Genomic DNA, 17,194 nt, shown 5'->3' on the forward strand with positions numbered 1-17,194 from the left:
CTACCACATTCCACTGCTCACACAGAGCCATCCCTGACATGGTGTGGGAGGGCTTTCCACAGGGGCCTGAGTATTGGGAAGTGCAGATCCCTGGGAAGCCATTGTGGGTGCTGGCTATATGATTTCTTTGCTTTGGGCATTACCTTACTGAATAGATTCTGTTGTGATTTCATGTTTACCATTTTATTATAGAGGATATTGCAAAGGATATAGATGAAGAGATGAGTAGGGTGGCATTTGGGGGAAGGGGATTGGAGCTTCCATGCTCTCCCTGGTGCACAACTCTCCAGGAACCTCCCCGTGTTCAACTATCTGAAAGCTCAAGTTATTTTTTTTAAACAAGAATATACTTGCCACAAACATGCAGATTCCTGGCTCCCACTGTAGACCCACTGAATTCAAATTTCTGTGGTGGGGCCCAGGAATCTGCACTTTTAACAAATCTGCCAGAGGCATGAGCTGGAAAAGTGGAAAAGAGGCAAAAGGCCACTAGGAAGAAACAGTGACCTTTGAGGACTCAACTGCTACTGCATCGTAGAGCCTTAAGAAATGTGACCCTTCATACAGTGCTACCCACTAATTATCTTCACAGGTGTTGTCATCCCCATTTTATAGTTGGGAACGCTAAGGCTTAGAAGCCAAAAGTCACCCAGCCAGCAAGTAATGAAGCTAGGCTTTCAACCCAGTTTTTATTTTTTAAGTCCAAAGGCCACAGTTGTAATAGTTATACCAATCCATATTTGCTATTTTATCCCAGTCTTGTAATTTGAAGTCAGATAAATCTAAATTAAAATTCTGGAGAAGATCCCTGCCTCCCACAGACATAGAGAAATTAAATGTTTTGATAACAACAATAAGAAGTAACATGTATGTGATACCAGGCACTGTCTAGGTGTTTTACATGTATTTACTCATTTAATTCTCTCAGCAATTCTATGAGTTAAGTGCCCTTATCCTCATCATCATCTTACCCATTTCGCGGATGAAGAAACTGAGGCCAGGCCTGGTGGCTCATGCCAGTAATCCAAGCATTTCAAGAGGCTGAGATGGGTGGATTGCTTGAACCCAGGAGTATGAGACCAGCCTGGGCAATATAACAAGTTCCCATCTATACCAAAAGGAAGGAAAGAAGGAAAAAAGGAAAGAAGGAAGGAAGGAAGGAGAAAGTGAGGGAGGGAGGGAAGGGAGGGAGGGAAGACAGAGCGAGAGAGAGAGGGAGAGAGAAGGTAGGGTAGAGGGAGGGAGAGAGAGAGAAAGAAAAAGAAAGAAAGAGAGAGAGAAAGAACAAGAGAGAGAGAAAGGAAGAAGAAGAAGAAATGGAGGGAGAGAGAGAGAGAAAGAAAGAAAGGAAAGAGAGAAAGGAGAGAGAGAAAGAAAGAAAAAAGAAAGAGAAGGAAGAAAGGAAGGAAGGAAGGAAAGAAGGAAAGAAGGAAAAGAAACTGAGACACAGAGAAGTAGGGGAACTTGGCCAGGATTTCACAGATAGTCCACAGTGGAGTCAGGATTAAAATTCAGGTTAGTGGCTCCTAAGTTCATGCTTTTAGCCTGGATACCATTCTGCCTCTCCAGGCTCCACAAAAGCTTAATTTGCTGTTTCCCAAGAATAGACATCAGAGGGCCAGTGAGACAAGTAAGAAAGAAGTGGGAAGATAGCTGTAAGAACCACTTTGGTCCAAATATATTCCTGGTGAAGCCATTGGAAAATGTTTTCTGAGCAAAAAGAAAAGAGCTCAGACACTAGAGGGTGATCATTTTAAGAGACTCTGAGATGGATTTCATGCAGGAGTTTGCAAATTCTCCCCAAACTCTATTTAAAATGCTGTGTACATTAGAGAAGACAAATACATGGAAACAAGTACTGTGTTCTTGGATGGGAAGACTAAACATTGTGATGATGTCAGTTCTCCCTCAAATTGATCTATAGATTTAATGCAATAACAATTGAAATTCCAGTGGTGTTTTTCATGGAACTCTGCAAGGTGGTTCAGAAATTTGTAGGGAAGGGCATGGCCAAGACATTTCCAAAGAAAAGGAGCCCGAGAATCTTGCTCCACCAGATAGGAAAGTGTATTATAAAACAATGTTAATTAAGACTGTGTGGTAATTCTTGGGCACAGATAAATAGACCAACAGAACAGAAGAGAGAGTCCAGAAAAAAAACCCAACTGTACAAGGAAACTTGGTTTATGATAGAGAATTCTCTGATGATTAGAGAATCATCAGAGTCCTTAAGTAGAGAACTACTTAAGGACTGGGTCAGGACAATTTGTTATCTGTTATTCAAATGAAAAATAATGAAGTGGAATCCCTACCTCACACCCTATACAAAAATCAACTCCAGGTGGACATCAATATGAAGGACAAAACTGGCAAATTTTAAAATATGACTTTGGAAAATATCAGCTAGGGATAGATTTCTTAAACCAGACATAAATATAGAAACCAAAAGAAGAGATTGCCACATTAAATTACATTGAAGCTAATAACCTCTACTTATCAAAGTCACCCAACAGAGCAAAAAGCCTTACAATGCAGCCAAGAAAAGATGTTGGCAACATTTCAAAGATTAGTACCCAGGATATATTATTAAGTACTGTGAATTAATAAGAAAAAGATTAACAAGCCAATAGAAAATTGCACAAACAATATGTATTATCACCTCATAGAAGAAAAAGAAACACAAATGACCCATATGTATTTGTGAGAAGATGTTGAACATCATTAGAAGTCAGGGAGGTGCAAATGAAAACTACAGTGAGATACCATTTCACACCCAAAAGTTTGGCAAAAGTTAAAAGCCTAGGTAATACCAAGGGTTAGGGAAGATGTGGAGAAATTAGATGTGAAGAATTGACACAGTGCTAGAGGGAGTTTCAGTTGGTACAAACACTTTAGAGAATGGTTTGTCATTGCTTGATAAAGCTAAATAAATGCATACCCTACAAACCAGCAATTCACTCCTAAGAATAAACCCTAGGAAAACTCTTGCACATTTGTGTAGGTGACATCCTAAAGCGTTTATAGACAGCATTGTTCAAAATCCAAAAAAAAAAAAAAAAAATTGGAAACAATCCAAATGTCTTTCACAGTTGGATGAATAAATAAATTGTTATTATTCATACAATAGAATGAATATAAACAACAATGAAAACGAGTGAACTACAGCCAACCCCATCAGCAAGGATGAATCTCAGAAACATATTGGGCCAAATAAGTCACAGAACAATATCTATAGTGTGATTCCTTTTACATAAAGTTTGAAGAAGAATAAACTAACAATGTATTTGTTTAGAAATATATTCATAGATGGTAATATTATAAAGAAAAAACAAAGAAGTGGTGATTGCCAAACTCAGGATACTGTGTATTTTGGAGCAGGGAACAGGGGTGAATGTGCTTAGGGGGCGTGGGGTGCATGTGGGCTTGTCAGGTATGGGATATCCTATTTCTTTACCCGGAGGGGTAGATAGGTTCTTGTATGTTCATATTATTATTATTATTTGAACTTTGAAAAAGATAATACATGTTTTATTTTAAGAGATTCTGAGATGAATTTCATGCAGGATTTGCATATCTGCCCCAAACACTATTTAAAATGCTGTGTACATTAAAGAAGACAAATACATGGAAAGATGTACTGTGTACACTTTATTCTTAAGTATGAGAAATTTCACACTAAATTTAAAAATGCTGTGTGTGTGTGTGTGCGCATATTTCTGGGAGGAAATTCCATGTCTCATCAGATTATCTAAGGAATACCTGGTGTTCTAAGAGTGACAACTAGATGCAAGGTTTCTTAGATTCTGTTCAGCTCTGATATTCTCGGGTGGGTAGAGCCCCTGTGCAGGCTGGCAGCCCGGTCAGCTGGCCAAACCTCCCTCTGTCTTAGAAAGGAACCTAAACCAGCTGTGAGTCTTCTCCCTCCATAACTCACATGACTATCTTAAGGCCAAAGGATGTATCCGGGGTCTCATGTAGGGGAGGGAAAGTTCCTCTTTTCCTCCTGGGAGACTGAGTCCCTTTGCCCTGGGCACCTCCTTCCCTTTCTCCTTCCCTGGCTCTTCGACATGTGCTCTGTCTCTTTCTTCTTTCTATGGTCCATCTGCATCTTGCTAATGGACTTGGCCATTACTGCACAGCCTGAAAACAGCAGAGCCCAAGTCAGGACCCAGGGTGCTGTCTCACAGCCCAGTGCTTTTCTGCTGCACCACTGGTCACTCCTATTCTCTTCTCCCCTAGTACCTCTGTCCCTGTCTGATCTGGCTTCCCATGGGGACTGCAGGGCTCAGCCGGGCTTGCATTGGCAAGTCCACCAAAGAATGCATTTATCCATTCATCCATGTCACCCACGGAAGGACTTTGGGTTTTCTTTGTTTTTGAGACAAGGTCTCACTCTGTCACTTAGGCTGGAGTACAGTAGCACGACCACAGGCCACTGCAGCCTCCACCTCCTGGATTCAAGCAATCCTTCCACCTCACCCTCCTGAGTAGCTAGGACTACAGGTGCGCTCCACCATCCTCGGCTAATATTTTTTTTAAAAATTTTGTAGAGACAGGGTCTCACTATGTTGCCCAGGCTGGTTTCAAACACCTGGATTCAAGCACTCCTCCCACCTCAGCCTTCCAAAGTGCTGGGATTAGACTTCAGATTTTATTCTGAAGGAGATAAAAGCCATTGGGGAGAGACAGTGATAGGCTCTGAACTTGTTTCCAAAAGGTGTTTCTAGCTGCTATGTGGAACTTAAACTTCATGGAATAAGGGGAGAAGTCAGGAAGGCCATTCGGAGGCTATGACATTAATCCAGGCAAGAGGTGACATGGCTTGGAACAGGGACGCCACCGTGAGGTGGGGAGGTGTGATGTGATTTGGAACCAGTCATTTGCAGTAGGATTGGATGACGGTCAAGAGAAAGAGCAGTCAAGGCTGACTCCAAGGTTTGTGGCCCAAGGAACTAGAAGGAAGATGCCATCACCTTGGTAGGGAGACTGTGGGGAAGCAGGTGTGGTGTGGGTCAGGAAGGGGAGGCCAAGGATCCTACTTTGGACATGGTGACTTCCAGGTGCCTTTGATTACCCAGGTAGTGATGTCCAGTCTGCAGTTTGATAAAGGCACATGAAGTTCAGGGGAGCAGCCCAATGAGAGGATGTGAATGTGAAGTCAGCAGGCAACAGATGCTCTTTAATGCCAGTGCCTGAATATGGTCAGCTGGGCTAGGAATTAAGAGAAAAGTCTAAGGACTGAGCCACGCCGCACAGGTCGGAAGTCTCAGGTATCCCCAAGGCACTTTAGTAGGAGGTGTCCTGAAGGAGGCAGATTTCAGTTCATGGAGGTCTTATGCTATTCGTAAATCCAGCACAACTTATACCAATGATGAATGAATTCAGGGCAGGTCAGCTGCAGTGTAACATAAGTCTATTGTTCCCTGATCAAGAAAGAAAGACAGAATGAAAAGGAAGAAGGAAGGAAGGAAGCAAGGAAGGAAGGAAAGAAGGAAGGAGGGAAGGGAGGGAGGGAGGGAAAAAAGAGGAAGGAAAGAAATCAGGGAGAGAAAGAAGGAAAGGAAGGAGGGAAGGTAGGAAAGGAGAGAGAAAGAAAGGGAGGAACGGAGAAAGAAAAAATGGAGAAAGAAAAAAGGAAGAAAGGAAAGAAAAGAGAAAGAAAGAAAGAAAAAAGAAAAGAAGGAAGGAAGGAAAGGAGAGAGAAAGAAAGGGAGGAAGGGAGAAAGAAAAAAAGAAAGGAAAGGAAAGAAAAAGAAAGAAAGAAAGAAAAAAGAAAAGAAAGAAGGAAGGAAGGGAGGGAGGGAAGGAGGGAGGGAGGAAGAGGAAGGAAAGAAGTGAGGGAGGGAAAGAAGGAAAGGAAGGAAGGAATGTAGGAAAGGAGAGAGAAAGAAAGGGAAGAAGGGAGAAAGAAAAAAGGAAGAAAGAAAAGAGAAAGAAAAGAAAGAAGGAAGGAAAAGAAAGGAGGTAGGGAGGGAGGAAACAAATATGTAGGCAAACCTCTCCTCCTTTTTTTCCTTAGTCTCCTCATTGGTGCCATGGAGGTGTAGGTTCTGATAGTATCCTCAGGGGACACAGGCCCTTGGATTCTAAATGTGTCCCAGCCCAGCTGTTGTGTGTCAGGGTCCCAGTGTCTGCGGGAAATGGCCAGAGATGGACTCGCAGCATCAGCCATTGCCTTTTATCCCATGGCCTGTGTCATCAAGTGCCATGGTAAGTGGAAGTGATGCCTCCCCAGAGATCACATTAGCTCTGATAATGCTCCAGCCTCCCGTGCACAACTTGCCCTCAGGCCACCTGGCTGGGCAGGAAGAAGGGCTCCTAGAGAAGCCATATGGCCCCATGGCAGGGAGTCTGGGCCAGAGATGGAGAGAGACGCCTTCCCTTTCAGCCCAGTCCCAGCCTAGTGTCCTCACTGCTGACACCCGGTAGTCTCTGAAACCACAGATGGAGCTCCTAGACTTGCTGATTGGCCCCCTGATGGCGTGCGCATTAGGAGGAAATGCCTCCCTCCACCCTTGTAGCAAACACTTCCAGCTCCCTGCCCACACCCCTTATCATCCACTGTTCCTGCCAATGCAGACCCAACCCAATGGCTTCCTGCTGCCAGTACCTGGGGCTCTGCTGGTAGACTTTCTCTGGCAGCAGGACAGGCTCATCCCTCTCATCAGACAGGCTGGACTTGCTGGGAAGTTGACACTCTGGGGGCGGCCTTCGTGGATAAATGCTCTAGTTTTCTTGCCCCTCAAGTGGGACAACCCTGAGGCGTGCTCTATGCAGTCCCCTGAGGCCCCCACCAGGGCTGAGCACCAGTTTCCCCAGCAGCAAGTGCTCCTTAATCTACTTTCTCTTGGTTTCCTTCCCTTTGCTGTCTCACTTCTCCTCTCCCTAACGAGTGCTTCCAGGATTATCTCCTAAATAAATTACTTGTATTCTAATCTTTGTTTCCAGTTGTTTCTTGAGGAATCCAGTACAAAACGAAACCAATCAAAGACACCAAACCCAACAAAAGAAAGAGATCTCTTCTAGTTCTGTATTGTACATGTTTCTGGAGCACCATTTAAGTAACAGAATACATCAGGCACTGTCCTTGACGCTGGTAGGGACGTCTCACAAATAACTGTACAGGCAAATAAACACAGCAGTATAAAAGAGGAGTTTGACTCTGTTGTAGGATGTGGTTATCAGGGAAGGCTTCACAGCGAGGGTGACTGGAGGTTTTGGAGGACGAATAGGAGTTCTCCAGGTAGAAAAAAGAATGATGGAAACAGCATATTAAAAAATCCAGAAGTGTAAAAAAGCACAAGGTATTCAGGGAACCATTAGTAATTTAGTATCTCTCATACTACTGGAGAATAAAGCATATTTTGGAGGTGATAAAGGATTTGTAGGAAAAATGAAGAGAGAATTAGAATAGCAGGAGGTGTGGTTAAATAGCCAGAGTCTTGTCTGTACTCCTCAAAGTGTTTAGGCATTATCTTGGAAAGGTTGGAGGACTTTTTAAAATTGTGGGTTATCTTTTTCTGATTGCATAAGTATCAAATGCTCATTGTGGAAAAGTTGGCATATACAGAGAAGTATAGAGAAGAAAATAAAATTACCTCAAATCCAGAGTTAATTAAATCACATTTATGTGTTGGTGTGTTTCAGAGGAGTTTCAGGCAGAGGAGTGAGGTGGTCACACTTGAGTTCTAGATAGCGCTCTGGCAGCTGGTGATGATCATGCAGCTGGAAAGATACCGAACGTAGGGTGACCAGCTAGGAGGCTGCTGCAGTGAGGGGTGATAAGGGTCCTCTGTTGTGGCTTTGCAGGGTGTTTCAGAGGTGGGATTCTCAGCACTTGAAAACTAGTTGGATGGGGTGTGGGGTAGAGGAGAGGAGGGGACCATGACTACTAGAGAGATTCTGAGTGTCTCCACCATGACTTGGTGGAGGCAGCAGAGGCTGGAGGCCAGGAGACTTGGGTTCTCATTTCTACTCTGTGACTTCCAATCCGTGGGACCTTGGACAAGCCCCTTTAGCCCACAGAGCCACAATTTTCTGACCTGATACATGGAAAGATGATTCTCTTCCTGCTTTCTTTACAGGATTGTCATGATGGTCCAATAGATCAAAGGAGATAAACACCTTTCATGTGTGGAAACCTACAGTTCTGAGCTCTTGTCCTCAAACCTCTGCTCAATCTTTTCCCTCACCTGCCTTCTGTCATCTTCCCCAGAAACCAAGGGAACCCATACCCCTCTAGGTTTCCCTTCCTCTCCCCTCTGCATCCTGCCCAGAGGACATTTGTCATGATTGTCCCTCTGGTACAGATGTTCTAAACACCGCCATGCACCACCATTCTTTTATTCATTAACTCGTTCACTTCACATGCTTTGATGCTCTAGTATGTTCCAGGTGCCAGAACACGTGCTGTAAAAGACAGACAAGGTCCCTGTGCTCATGGAGCTCACATACCGCCCAAGGGGGGACATAAAATTAAACAACTAGGACAAATTCGGATAGCGATGTAACAAATGAATAAATAGGGTGACAGGATAGAGTGAGGGTGTATTTTCGATTTGAGTGGTCGGGAAGGGACCTCTGGACTGAGACTTGAACAACTCAGGCAGAGAAAACAGCAAGTGTAAAGGTCTTGGGGTGGGTTTGAGCTTAGGATGTTTACAGAATGGAAAGGTCAGTGTGGCTGGGCTGATCCAAGCCCCACCCATCCCACTTAGCACGGCCACCTCTCTGAAGCCTCCTTGGATCAACAGGATGCTTCCCTTGCTGATTCAGCTCCACCCTGCTTCCACACATCTGTGGTCACAACACATCCTGACCACACTGGGTTATGATAGACTCTACACACTGGTCTGGGAGCTCCTTGAAAGCAAGGACTATCTCCTCTCTAGCCAGCACTGTTCACGCACACAGCAGGTGATCAGCATCTGCTAAAGGGATTAATACATTAATCAATAGATGAATGAATGAGTGAGAAAACGACTCTCAGGTCCAAATGGCTCACTCCTTTACTTGTCTAATTGTTACCTTCTCAAATTCCCTGACCCCGTACGCAAACTGCAGCCCCACTGTCCCCCCTTTCCCTCACCCATCATATAACGTGTGTGTTTATTACGTTTCCCGTTTCCTCTGTCTCCGCCAGCAGAATGTAAACTCCATGAGGTCAGGAATCTCCGAGTTATGTTGCGCCAGTGTAATCCAAGAGCCCGGAACAGTGCCTGGCACACAGCGGGCATATGGAAGAACAAATGTGTGAAGGTGTGAATGAATGAATAATTGAGTGAATAAATAGTAGTTCTCAGCCTCATAGAACACGGGTCACAACCTCAAATGCCCTGCTACCCTGCCCATAAATAACAGAGATGCAGGAGTAAGTGCTGGGCTGTGACCTGTCAACATGCTAAGCCGCTCAAACAAAACTGCCCAACAGCCCTCTGGCCGCCTATTTGCAGCACTGGGCCCTGAGCCGCACATTCCCATTTCGTTGATAAAGAAACTGACCAGATAGTTTAAGTGGCCTGCTGCGGAAGACAGAGCTGGTGCTGCACCGATCGCTGCTTCCCCAGTCCTTTTTTGGCCTCCTCTCTGACGCAACGCAGACCCCAGTTCTGGAGAGTCTGTCACTAGCTCCCCGTGGTGGGAGATCAGAGGCCTGGTGTCCTTGGGAGCGGCGAGCGGTGCTCGGCGCAGGATAGAAAGGGAGTGCGCGCCCGGGTCCCCCAGATCCCTGGGAGCCCGCGCCACGCTCCCGCCCCTGCCCATCCCCGGCCGCGCTGTCAGTCTCCATTAGCGCTAACAGGCTCCAGACGGAGCGGGCCGGGCGCTGGGTTAATGCAATCGGCGCGTTACCTGGGGCGCAGGCTACATTATCAGCCCGGCCCCCGCCAGGCACGGCCAGAACCAGTCAGCCCGCGCCCTGCCGGCCGCCCCGCGCCTCCAGCTCTTCCCCGGCCCCGCCCGAACGCCACACGGCGGAGCCCAGCCCCAGCCCGCGTCCCAGAGCCCGCCAAGGCGCAGCCGGTCGGGGGCCGGCAGGGCGCAAGGCACCAGGGATCCCCTCGCCGCCGGACACGTGAGTGCGCCCTGAGCGCGGGACAGGGCTAGGTCGGCCGGGGAGGCCCGGGCCGAGACGCGCCAGCAGAGGGCTAGCGAGTTTGTAGTGCAGTGACTTTGTGTCCGGGAAGGCTCCTGTGGCTGTTGAAGTGTCGCGGACCCGAGCTGGGGTGGGGGTCGGCACGCTGCCCTCAGCCTCGGTGAGTTCAATCCCAGCCATTTGGGGCAGGCGAGAGTGGGTGAACGAGGAAAAGTGCTGCAGGGTCTTCAGCCGCCCCCAGAGGGCTGTCAGAAGTCTCCAACTCTTGAGTTCCGGCGTGCACCAACCTCTGTTTCCAAATTTTTCCAGCGGACGCGCACCCTTTTCTGGGAACCCTGCGTCCGCTCAGCGCGCGCTCATCCCAGTATCTAAGGCGCTCCCGGGTGGTCTTGGGAGTTGCAAGTAGGGAGGAACGGCCCGGTAACCACCTCTTTTCCCTTTATCCAAGCAGAGCCTCGGCGTGCCCCCAGGACCGCTAAAGTTCCTCTCGCCAGCTGCATCCATGCTTCTGGCGCGGATGAACCCGCAGGTGCAGCCCGAGAACAGCGGCGCGGACGCGGGTGCAGAGCAGCCCCTTCGGGCGCGCAAAACTGCGGAGCTGCTGGTGGTGAAGGAGCGCAACGGCGTCCAGTGCCTGCTGGCGCCCCGCGACGGCGACGCGCAGCCCCGGGAGACCTGGGGCAAGAAGATCGACTTCCTGCTGTCCGTAGTCGGCTTCGCAGTGGACCTGGCCAACGTGTGGCGCTTCCCCTACCTCTGCTACAAGAACGGCGGCGGTGAGCGCGGGATCGGGCTGGGAATTTGAATTTGGGAGGTCCGCTCTCTGCAGCGGTGGCTGGGACAGGAGCTGGAATACACACGGAAGGGAGGCGAGAAGACAGGGGCATATCTGGGGCGCAGAAAGAACTGGACAGGGCTAACGGAAAAAAAAAAGGATTGGAGTCCTCTGGAAGGTCATTTTCCCGGGCTCTTTGCAGAGTACCTCGAGCTCATTCCAGCGGAAGTGTCAGGATTGGGCACCCTGGAAGCAAAACAGCAGAAGAGTGAAATCGAGGCATGACCCTAAAGTCATGATAGGGGTATGGATGGAAAGGACAGAATCTGGGGTGCCGGTTTGGGTGGGGGAGCCTGACCTTTTGATGGTCTACTGGAAGGGAGGTGGAGGTTCCAAGAGCTCTTGAAGGGGCACCAGAAGTGGGTGGGATTTGACAACCAGGCCCACAGTGACCCTAAATCTAGCACTCTGAGCCTGGGGGCAGGAACCTTTGGGCCAGGAGCAGTGGGAATACTTCGGTTTTCTGAATGCAACTGGGGAGGCCCTGTGGTCTTGGGGATAGAAACACACAAGAAGAAGCCAGTATCAGAAAGAATGCCATTCTCAGGGAGCACAGCCCAGGTGGAATCAGGCCAGTAGGTGCCAAGAACTGGCCTGGTCCTCAAGGCAGGAGGCCTAGATGATTGGTGTGAAACCTCTACCTCCTGAAGTTCTAGCTGCATTGCAGGGAGGAGTGGGAGAGGGGCCTGAAGAAGACTCCAGTGGAACAGATGCACTCTCTCCCCCTTCTGCTGGGTGGTCCAATTGGCCACCTGCCTGAGAATGAGAGCCTAGAAATCACCTACAGCCAATCCAGGAAGAATAACATAGAACCCCGGGCCAGGGAAGCAGCCTGGGAGTCAGGGTGCTGACCCCCCACCCCCTAGCTCCTTCCTGAGGGGCTTTGCTCCTGGGGTGCCCAGTCCTGCCACTTTTGCTGGAATGAGCTCAGAGGTACCCTGCAAAGAGTGTGGGAAAATAGACCTTTTGAGGAAGAAATTGAAGGGGAACCCAGCTCTGAAAGCCTCTCTCTCTCCACTGGGCTGCACTGCTTGACGGTAGCTGTGACTCTGGACTTAAGGGAGGTCAGAGGGAGGAAGGGCAAGAATTTGGAGCTGGGTAGAGGGAAAGCTCATGACCTGTTCACAGGCTCTAGGACTTACAACTCTTTGCTTCTGTGTGTACTCTGGACCCTTGCTTTGGGATGGGCAATACTTGGTGTTTGCAAAAAAGGAGTGAGGCCGGGCATGGTGGCTCATGCCTGTAATCCTAACACTTTGGAAGGACAAAGTGGGCAGATTGCCTGAGCTCAGGAGTTCAAGACCAGCCTGGGCAACATGGTGAGACCTCGTCTCTACTAAAAGTACAAAAACTTAGCTGGGCGTAGTGGTGCACGCCTGTAATCCCAGCTACTCAGGAGACTGAGGCAGGAGAATCACTTGAACCCGGGATGTGGAAGTTGCAGTGAGCCGAGATCACGCCACTGCACTCCAGCCTGGACCATGGGTGGCAGAGCAAGACTCTGTCTCAAAAAAAAGGAGTGGGATCACCATAGAGCACGGGTGGCTCTGAGCAGAGGATGCTGAGTAAGAAAGCAGTTAGCTCTTCCAACGAGAAAGTTAACCCAAGGTTGGAGCTGACAGATGGAGGATTGCGTCCACGGTCTCCCTGACACCTCCTGAGATGGGTCTGTCATTGTCAGATACTCTGAGACCAGATAGCTGGGACAGCAGTCCTGAGCTTCAGGAGCATCTGAGGTCTGGGGCCTGATCCCTGGGGGAACAACTTGTGACTCTGCAGGCTCAATGTTTGTGTCTGGCCCTGGGATGGTCATAGGCAGAGAGAGAAAGGTGAGAAAAGGAGAAGCTAATCCAGAGGTGAAACTTTCCCACCTTTGGTGGCTGCAGCCTCTCAAGCGTTACTGGGCAGGTTTAAGCATGGCTGTTTGGGCCCGGGAAGGGAGAAAATGCAGATTCTCTGTTTTTTAACAGGCAGGGAGATGATGAATGACAGACCTTAAGACCCGCCATCCCGCCTGCCGTCAGTGACTGCACCAGACTGCTTGTCTCTAGACAGTGGAAGGCTCTGTCATTAATCAGTAATATTTTTCTGGTCCCTCTTGGTGTGAGACACAATGCTAGGCTCTGCAGGGGTCACGGTCACCAAGAGACATGAACCACCACTTCTGCCTGCCAGGAGCTTTAATCACCCGAGTCTTTATTGTCATGCTGCTACAAGTTCTTCCCATTGCTCTATGGGTTTGTTGAAACTAAAAGCATCCAGATGGCCAATTTGACAAGTCAGCTAGATGGATATTCCAGGGCTTTCATTGACACTGTGTGCTCTTTAGTCATTGCCAGCAATGCAAATAAAGAGCACCTGTTGTATGCAGGGTACTAGGTTCTTAGGATGCAGAATGGAGCAAACTTGTCACGAGTTCCGGTCTTTAAGTGAAGTTGGCCGAGGGCTCCTTCGCCCGGGCTTGCTAGCTCAAAACACAGCTCACTCCAAGTTGTTTGGTGGCTTTTCTCTTTGTGGGTCTGTCTCCCAAACAGGAAAAGGCACAATGAGGGCAGAGACTGTGACTTTTTAATCCCTGTATTTCTAATGCCCAAGATAGGGCCTAGATCACAGGAATGTGGTAGAAGGTGCCCAAGAAACTGCTGTTGAATAAGTTAATGAAATGCTCCAAGCCCTCAGAGACCTCCAACCATATTCAGAAACAACAACAGAAACACTCAGTGCTAACTAATAAAGTGAAGCCACATACAGCAGTGGGGCAGGGGCGGACTATTTATTAGCGGTCTTAGCTGTGGAGTCCTGGGTTCCAGTTTCTAGCTGTATGGCTTTGGCAAGTCTCCAAGCCTCAGTTTCCTCACTTGTCAAATGGAAATAATGGTGTTCAGCTCAGAACATTGTTGTGGGGACCAAATATAATAACTGATGGAGAGCCTGGCATGGATTGTGGCCTTAGGAAAGGTGGCTGCTGATTTTTGTTAATGTCGTTATGATGATGTATGAAATGGATGGAGAGACAAGTGCTTTAGACAAATGCTCTAAAGGCCTGAGGAAGGGCTGCTTAGGAAGGGCTGGGAGGAGGTGGGCTGTGGTTGAAGCTCAGCTGCTCTGGATGGGGAGGGTGCAGACAAGCAATGAGAAGGGAGGAGATCTCCAGCTGTGCACCTGGGGCAGGAATGTACATGGAATCATCTCAGAGAACAGGAGTGTAGGCTGGCTGCAGGGCAAGCTGGGAGAGATAAGGGTGCAGGGGCAAGTTGGGGCCAGGCTGCAGAGGCCTTGAATGCCAGGCTAAGGGGTGGGGATATTATACCAGTGAATTTCCATTTCTGGTTAGGATGTTCACAGTTGGTGTCAGGGAGCAGTGCAGCCCTCCATCTCAGACTATGAGGTAACTCCTTTTCTCACTTACCTCTCATCCCTTCAGACATGCTCAGCTAGCCCCCTCTGGGCTTTATCTCTGCGTAGGCCTCCTGGCTTCTCTGTCTTTTTGTGGATCAATTCTCATCCAGTAATTCCCAAATTAGCCCCAGAGATGAGAGCGAGTGGTCAGGAAAGGTGGGTCTTTGCAGTTGCAGAAGCAGCCGGAAGACTGGAGTTTGAATCTGAGCTCTGCCTCTCACTGTGTGACCTCAGGCATAGTACAGCCCCTCTCTGAGCCTCAAGTTCCCAGCCATAGGTGAACATGACCTGGGATAACACCACAAGATTTATTCCTTTCCAATTCCCTGGCTCAGGGTTACACTGAAGCCAGGACTCACCCGGCCTGTTATTTAACAGCCCTCAGTGTGCTCTTCTGGTGCCAGTATTAACACTGTAACCTCTGCAATTCTGACTGTTCATCCTGGCCCAGAATGGAGGATGTTTTGAAATGATGAAGGTGGCAATGGTTTAGGCCCCTGGTTAATGTTTTCTGAATGAATTACTGGAAAAGATCAGCCTGTCTGAACATCTTCCCCATGGCCAGCTGCTGGGATGCACGGGCTGCGGGAGGCTTTGGGAGGGGAAAGCCACTCTCAGAAATTCCAGAGCTTTGTTCAGAACCTTCTCAAACAGCTGGTCTCCATGAGGAGGCAGTACCAGGCGGTGATTCTAGAGTTTCCCTTTGCACCTGTGATCCTGGTCTGTGCTGGTCCCTGGGGAAGAGCAGGAAGACTGACTGGGTGCTCATGTTTGCCTTTCTTCCAGGGAAGTGGCCACTGTGAATTAACCTTTGCACATGGCTGCTTCTGTTTGACTCCTGTCCTGAGGCCAGCTTAGAGCTGTGCATTGTAGAGAAATATAGTCTTTAGGTTCAGGATCTGAGTCTAACTTTTGCTAGAAAGGTAATGATAGACAAATCACTCACCTTTGCTGATCTGAGCTTCAGTTTCCTTACACAGAAGAGGAGAATAACCACAGCACCTTCTTGCAGGATGAGATGGCATCAGAGACAATATATGTAAACTCCTTGAAATGATGTCACATAATAGGGGCTCCATACATGTAGTCATTAGTATTTTGTTATTGTTCAATGATATTAACTGAATGCTAGACTTAGGAGTGGGGCAGGATCCTGATTTTGGAAGTAGCAGAATTCATCCTAAGATGAAATTGATAAAAGGAAATAAGGCTGGAAAGTAGTCCCACTTGGGTCTGGAGCCCAAGCATGATAGACTCAGGAATCAGGGGTTGGGCTTTGCTCCATTTCCTGACAGCCTAACCGTATCTCAAAATAGATTCCTTACCTGGAAAATGGGGTTTATAATTCCTGCATGGGGTCCCATGACCTTCTGTGGTTTTGCATCCCCAGCGGACTCTCTCCTCTCCCCAAGGAAGCTCAGAGTCTTAGGGACCCCCAGCCCTTTGGGAGCCCTTGTGGCCAAAATATCTGGGATCCTTAACACCGAGTATGAAGCAGTGGCTGCTACAGAGGTCAGGAGTCTCCAAACTCAGTGCTCTTACATCTGGCCTGGCTGCAGGGGGCCATCTACACCCCGGGCTTGCCAAGCCAGACACTGATTGTCAGCTCAGATGCACAATGAGCCAGCCAGCTGGTGTGGCACTCAGCTGACAAGTCTGTACATCCCTTGGCAGAAATGTGGTGCTCATCTGGGACCCTGATCTGAGGTCACTGGCATGGTTTGGCTTGTTACTCCAAGCTTGTCAAAAGGATCTGAAAGGGGCTGTTCCTGACAACATTGGGATTTAATAGGAATAAATGTTATATCCTGCCCTGCAGTCCCAAACATAACTGCCTAAGTAAGGATTAGGCTACAGCACAAGTGGAGAAAGGCCCCGGGGCTTTCATTAGCTGCATCCTTCATGTGAGTCACTGCTGAGAGCCATTATTTAGCCAAAAAAAATTTACTAATTGCCTATCATATGCCAGGAATATGGAGATGAGCAAAAGAAAATCCTTGCCTTTAAGGGGCTCATGATCTGCTGCAGATCTCCTAAAAGTTTGTCATTTTCGATTCCAATATTGGAGGTATTAATCCCAAATGAGGGAGGTGAGGTCCTGCTCTGTTATTTGTGGGTCATATTTCCCTCTGTGATGTAGTTCTGAGCAACCCAAACACCCTCTGATGTGTTTCTCTTAAAGAGACTAAGATGGAGGAAATGGAAACCAGAATCTTCACAGAGATTTTACTAAAGCCATAGCTTTATTAGGAAAAATCAAGTCCAGATCCTCCAAAGTGACCAGCAGATGGAGAATTACCACATGAGGGGGGGTAGCCCGGCGCCAGTTTCCCTGAATTCCACCCCCATTTTTCTACTTAGAGCAGCTGGGTTTAATCCATCAGGGGAGTGGGTGTGTTCCCTCAGTGGGCCTGTTTCCAGGTCTTTCACTCAACAACAACAATCAACACAGAAGATGTCTGTGACCCCATGTTTGGGGGTTTCTCCCAGCACATCAGGCAAGTAATCAAGTCTGCAGCAGACACCAGCTGAGTGCCTCCGATTCAATTCAATTCTGGTGCTGTCTACCTGGAGATAGCATCAGATCCCACAGGTTGAGGCATTCCCACAAGAATGCCCATCACTTTATGTTCCTATAATAAGGCCCAGGTTGTTTTACTGTGCTTCTGACCCACTGTCTATAAATCAGGGTTCCCCCCACCCCTTGCTTGGGTTTGATTAATTTGCTAGAGTGGCTCACAGAACTCAGAGGAACACTTTATTACATTTTCTGCTATGGTTTAGATATGGTTTGTTTGTCTCCACTAAAACTCCTGTTGAAGTTTGAATCCCAGTGTTGGAGTGTTGGGAGGAGGGGCCTAGTGAGA

General features: G+C 48.1%; 1 protein-coding gene across 6 annotated transcripts in view; it reads left to right on the forward strand.

Annotated features, from left to right (window-relative positions):
* The first annotated feature begins 9,890 nt into the window (after positions 1-9,890).
* SLC6A2 (solute carrier family 6 member 2) overlaps positions 9,891-17,194 on the forward strand; it is a 50,409-nt gene continuing 43,105 nt past the window's right edge. For 4 of the 6 annotated variants that reach the window (XM_054452562.1, XM_063655162.1, XM_063655161.1 and 1 more), the window contains exons 1-2: positions 9,984-10,072; positions 10,545-10,869. In XM_054452562.1, coding sequence (XP_054308537.1) covers positions 10,596-10,869 — 274 coding nt within the window. In that variant the 5' untranslated portion in view covers positions 9,984-10,072; positions 10,545-10,595. Of the gene's footprint in view, positions 10,073-10,186; positions 10,254-10,544; positions 10,870-17,194 lie in introns of those variants that run through there. The other 2 variants (XM_054452564.1, XM_054452561.2) reach the window with 2 other exon arrangements.

The sequence above is a fragment of the Pongo pygmaeus genome, chromosome 18 (assembly GCF_028885625.2).
Source record: "Pongo pygmaeus isolate AG05252 chromosome 18, NHGRI_mPonPyg2-v2.0_pri, whole genome shotgun sequence".
Lineage (NCBI taxonomy): Eukaryota > Metazoa > Chordata > Mammalia > Primates > Hominidae > Pongo > Pongo pygmaeus.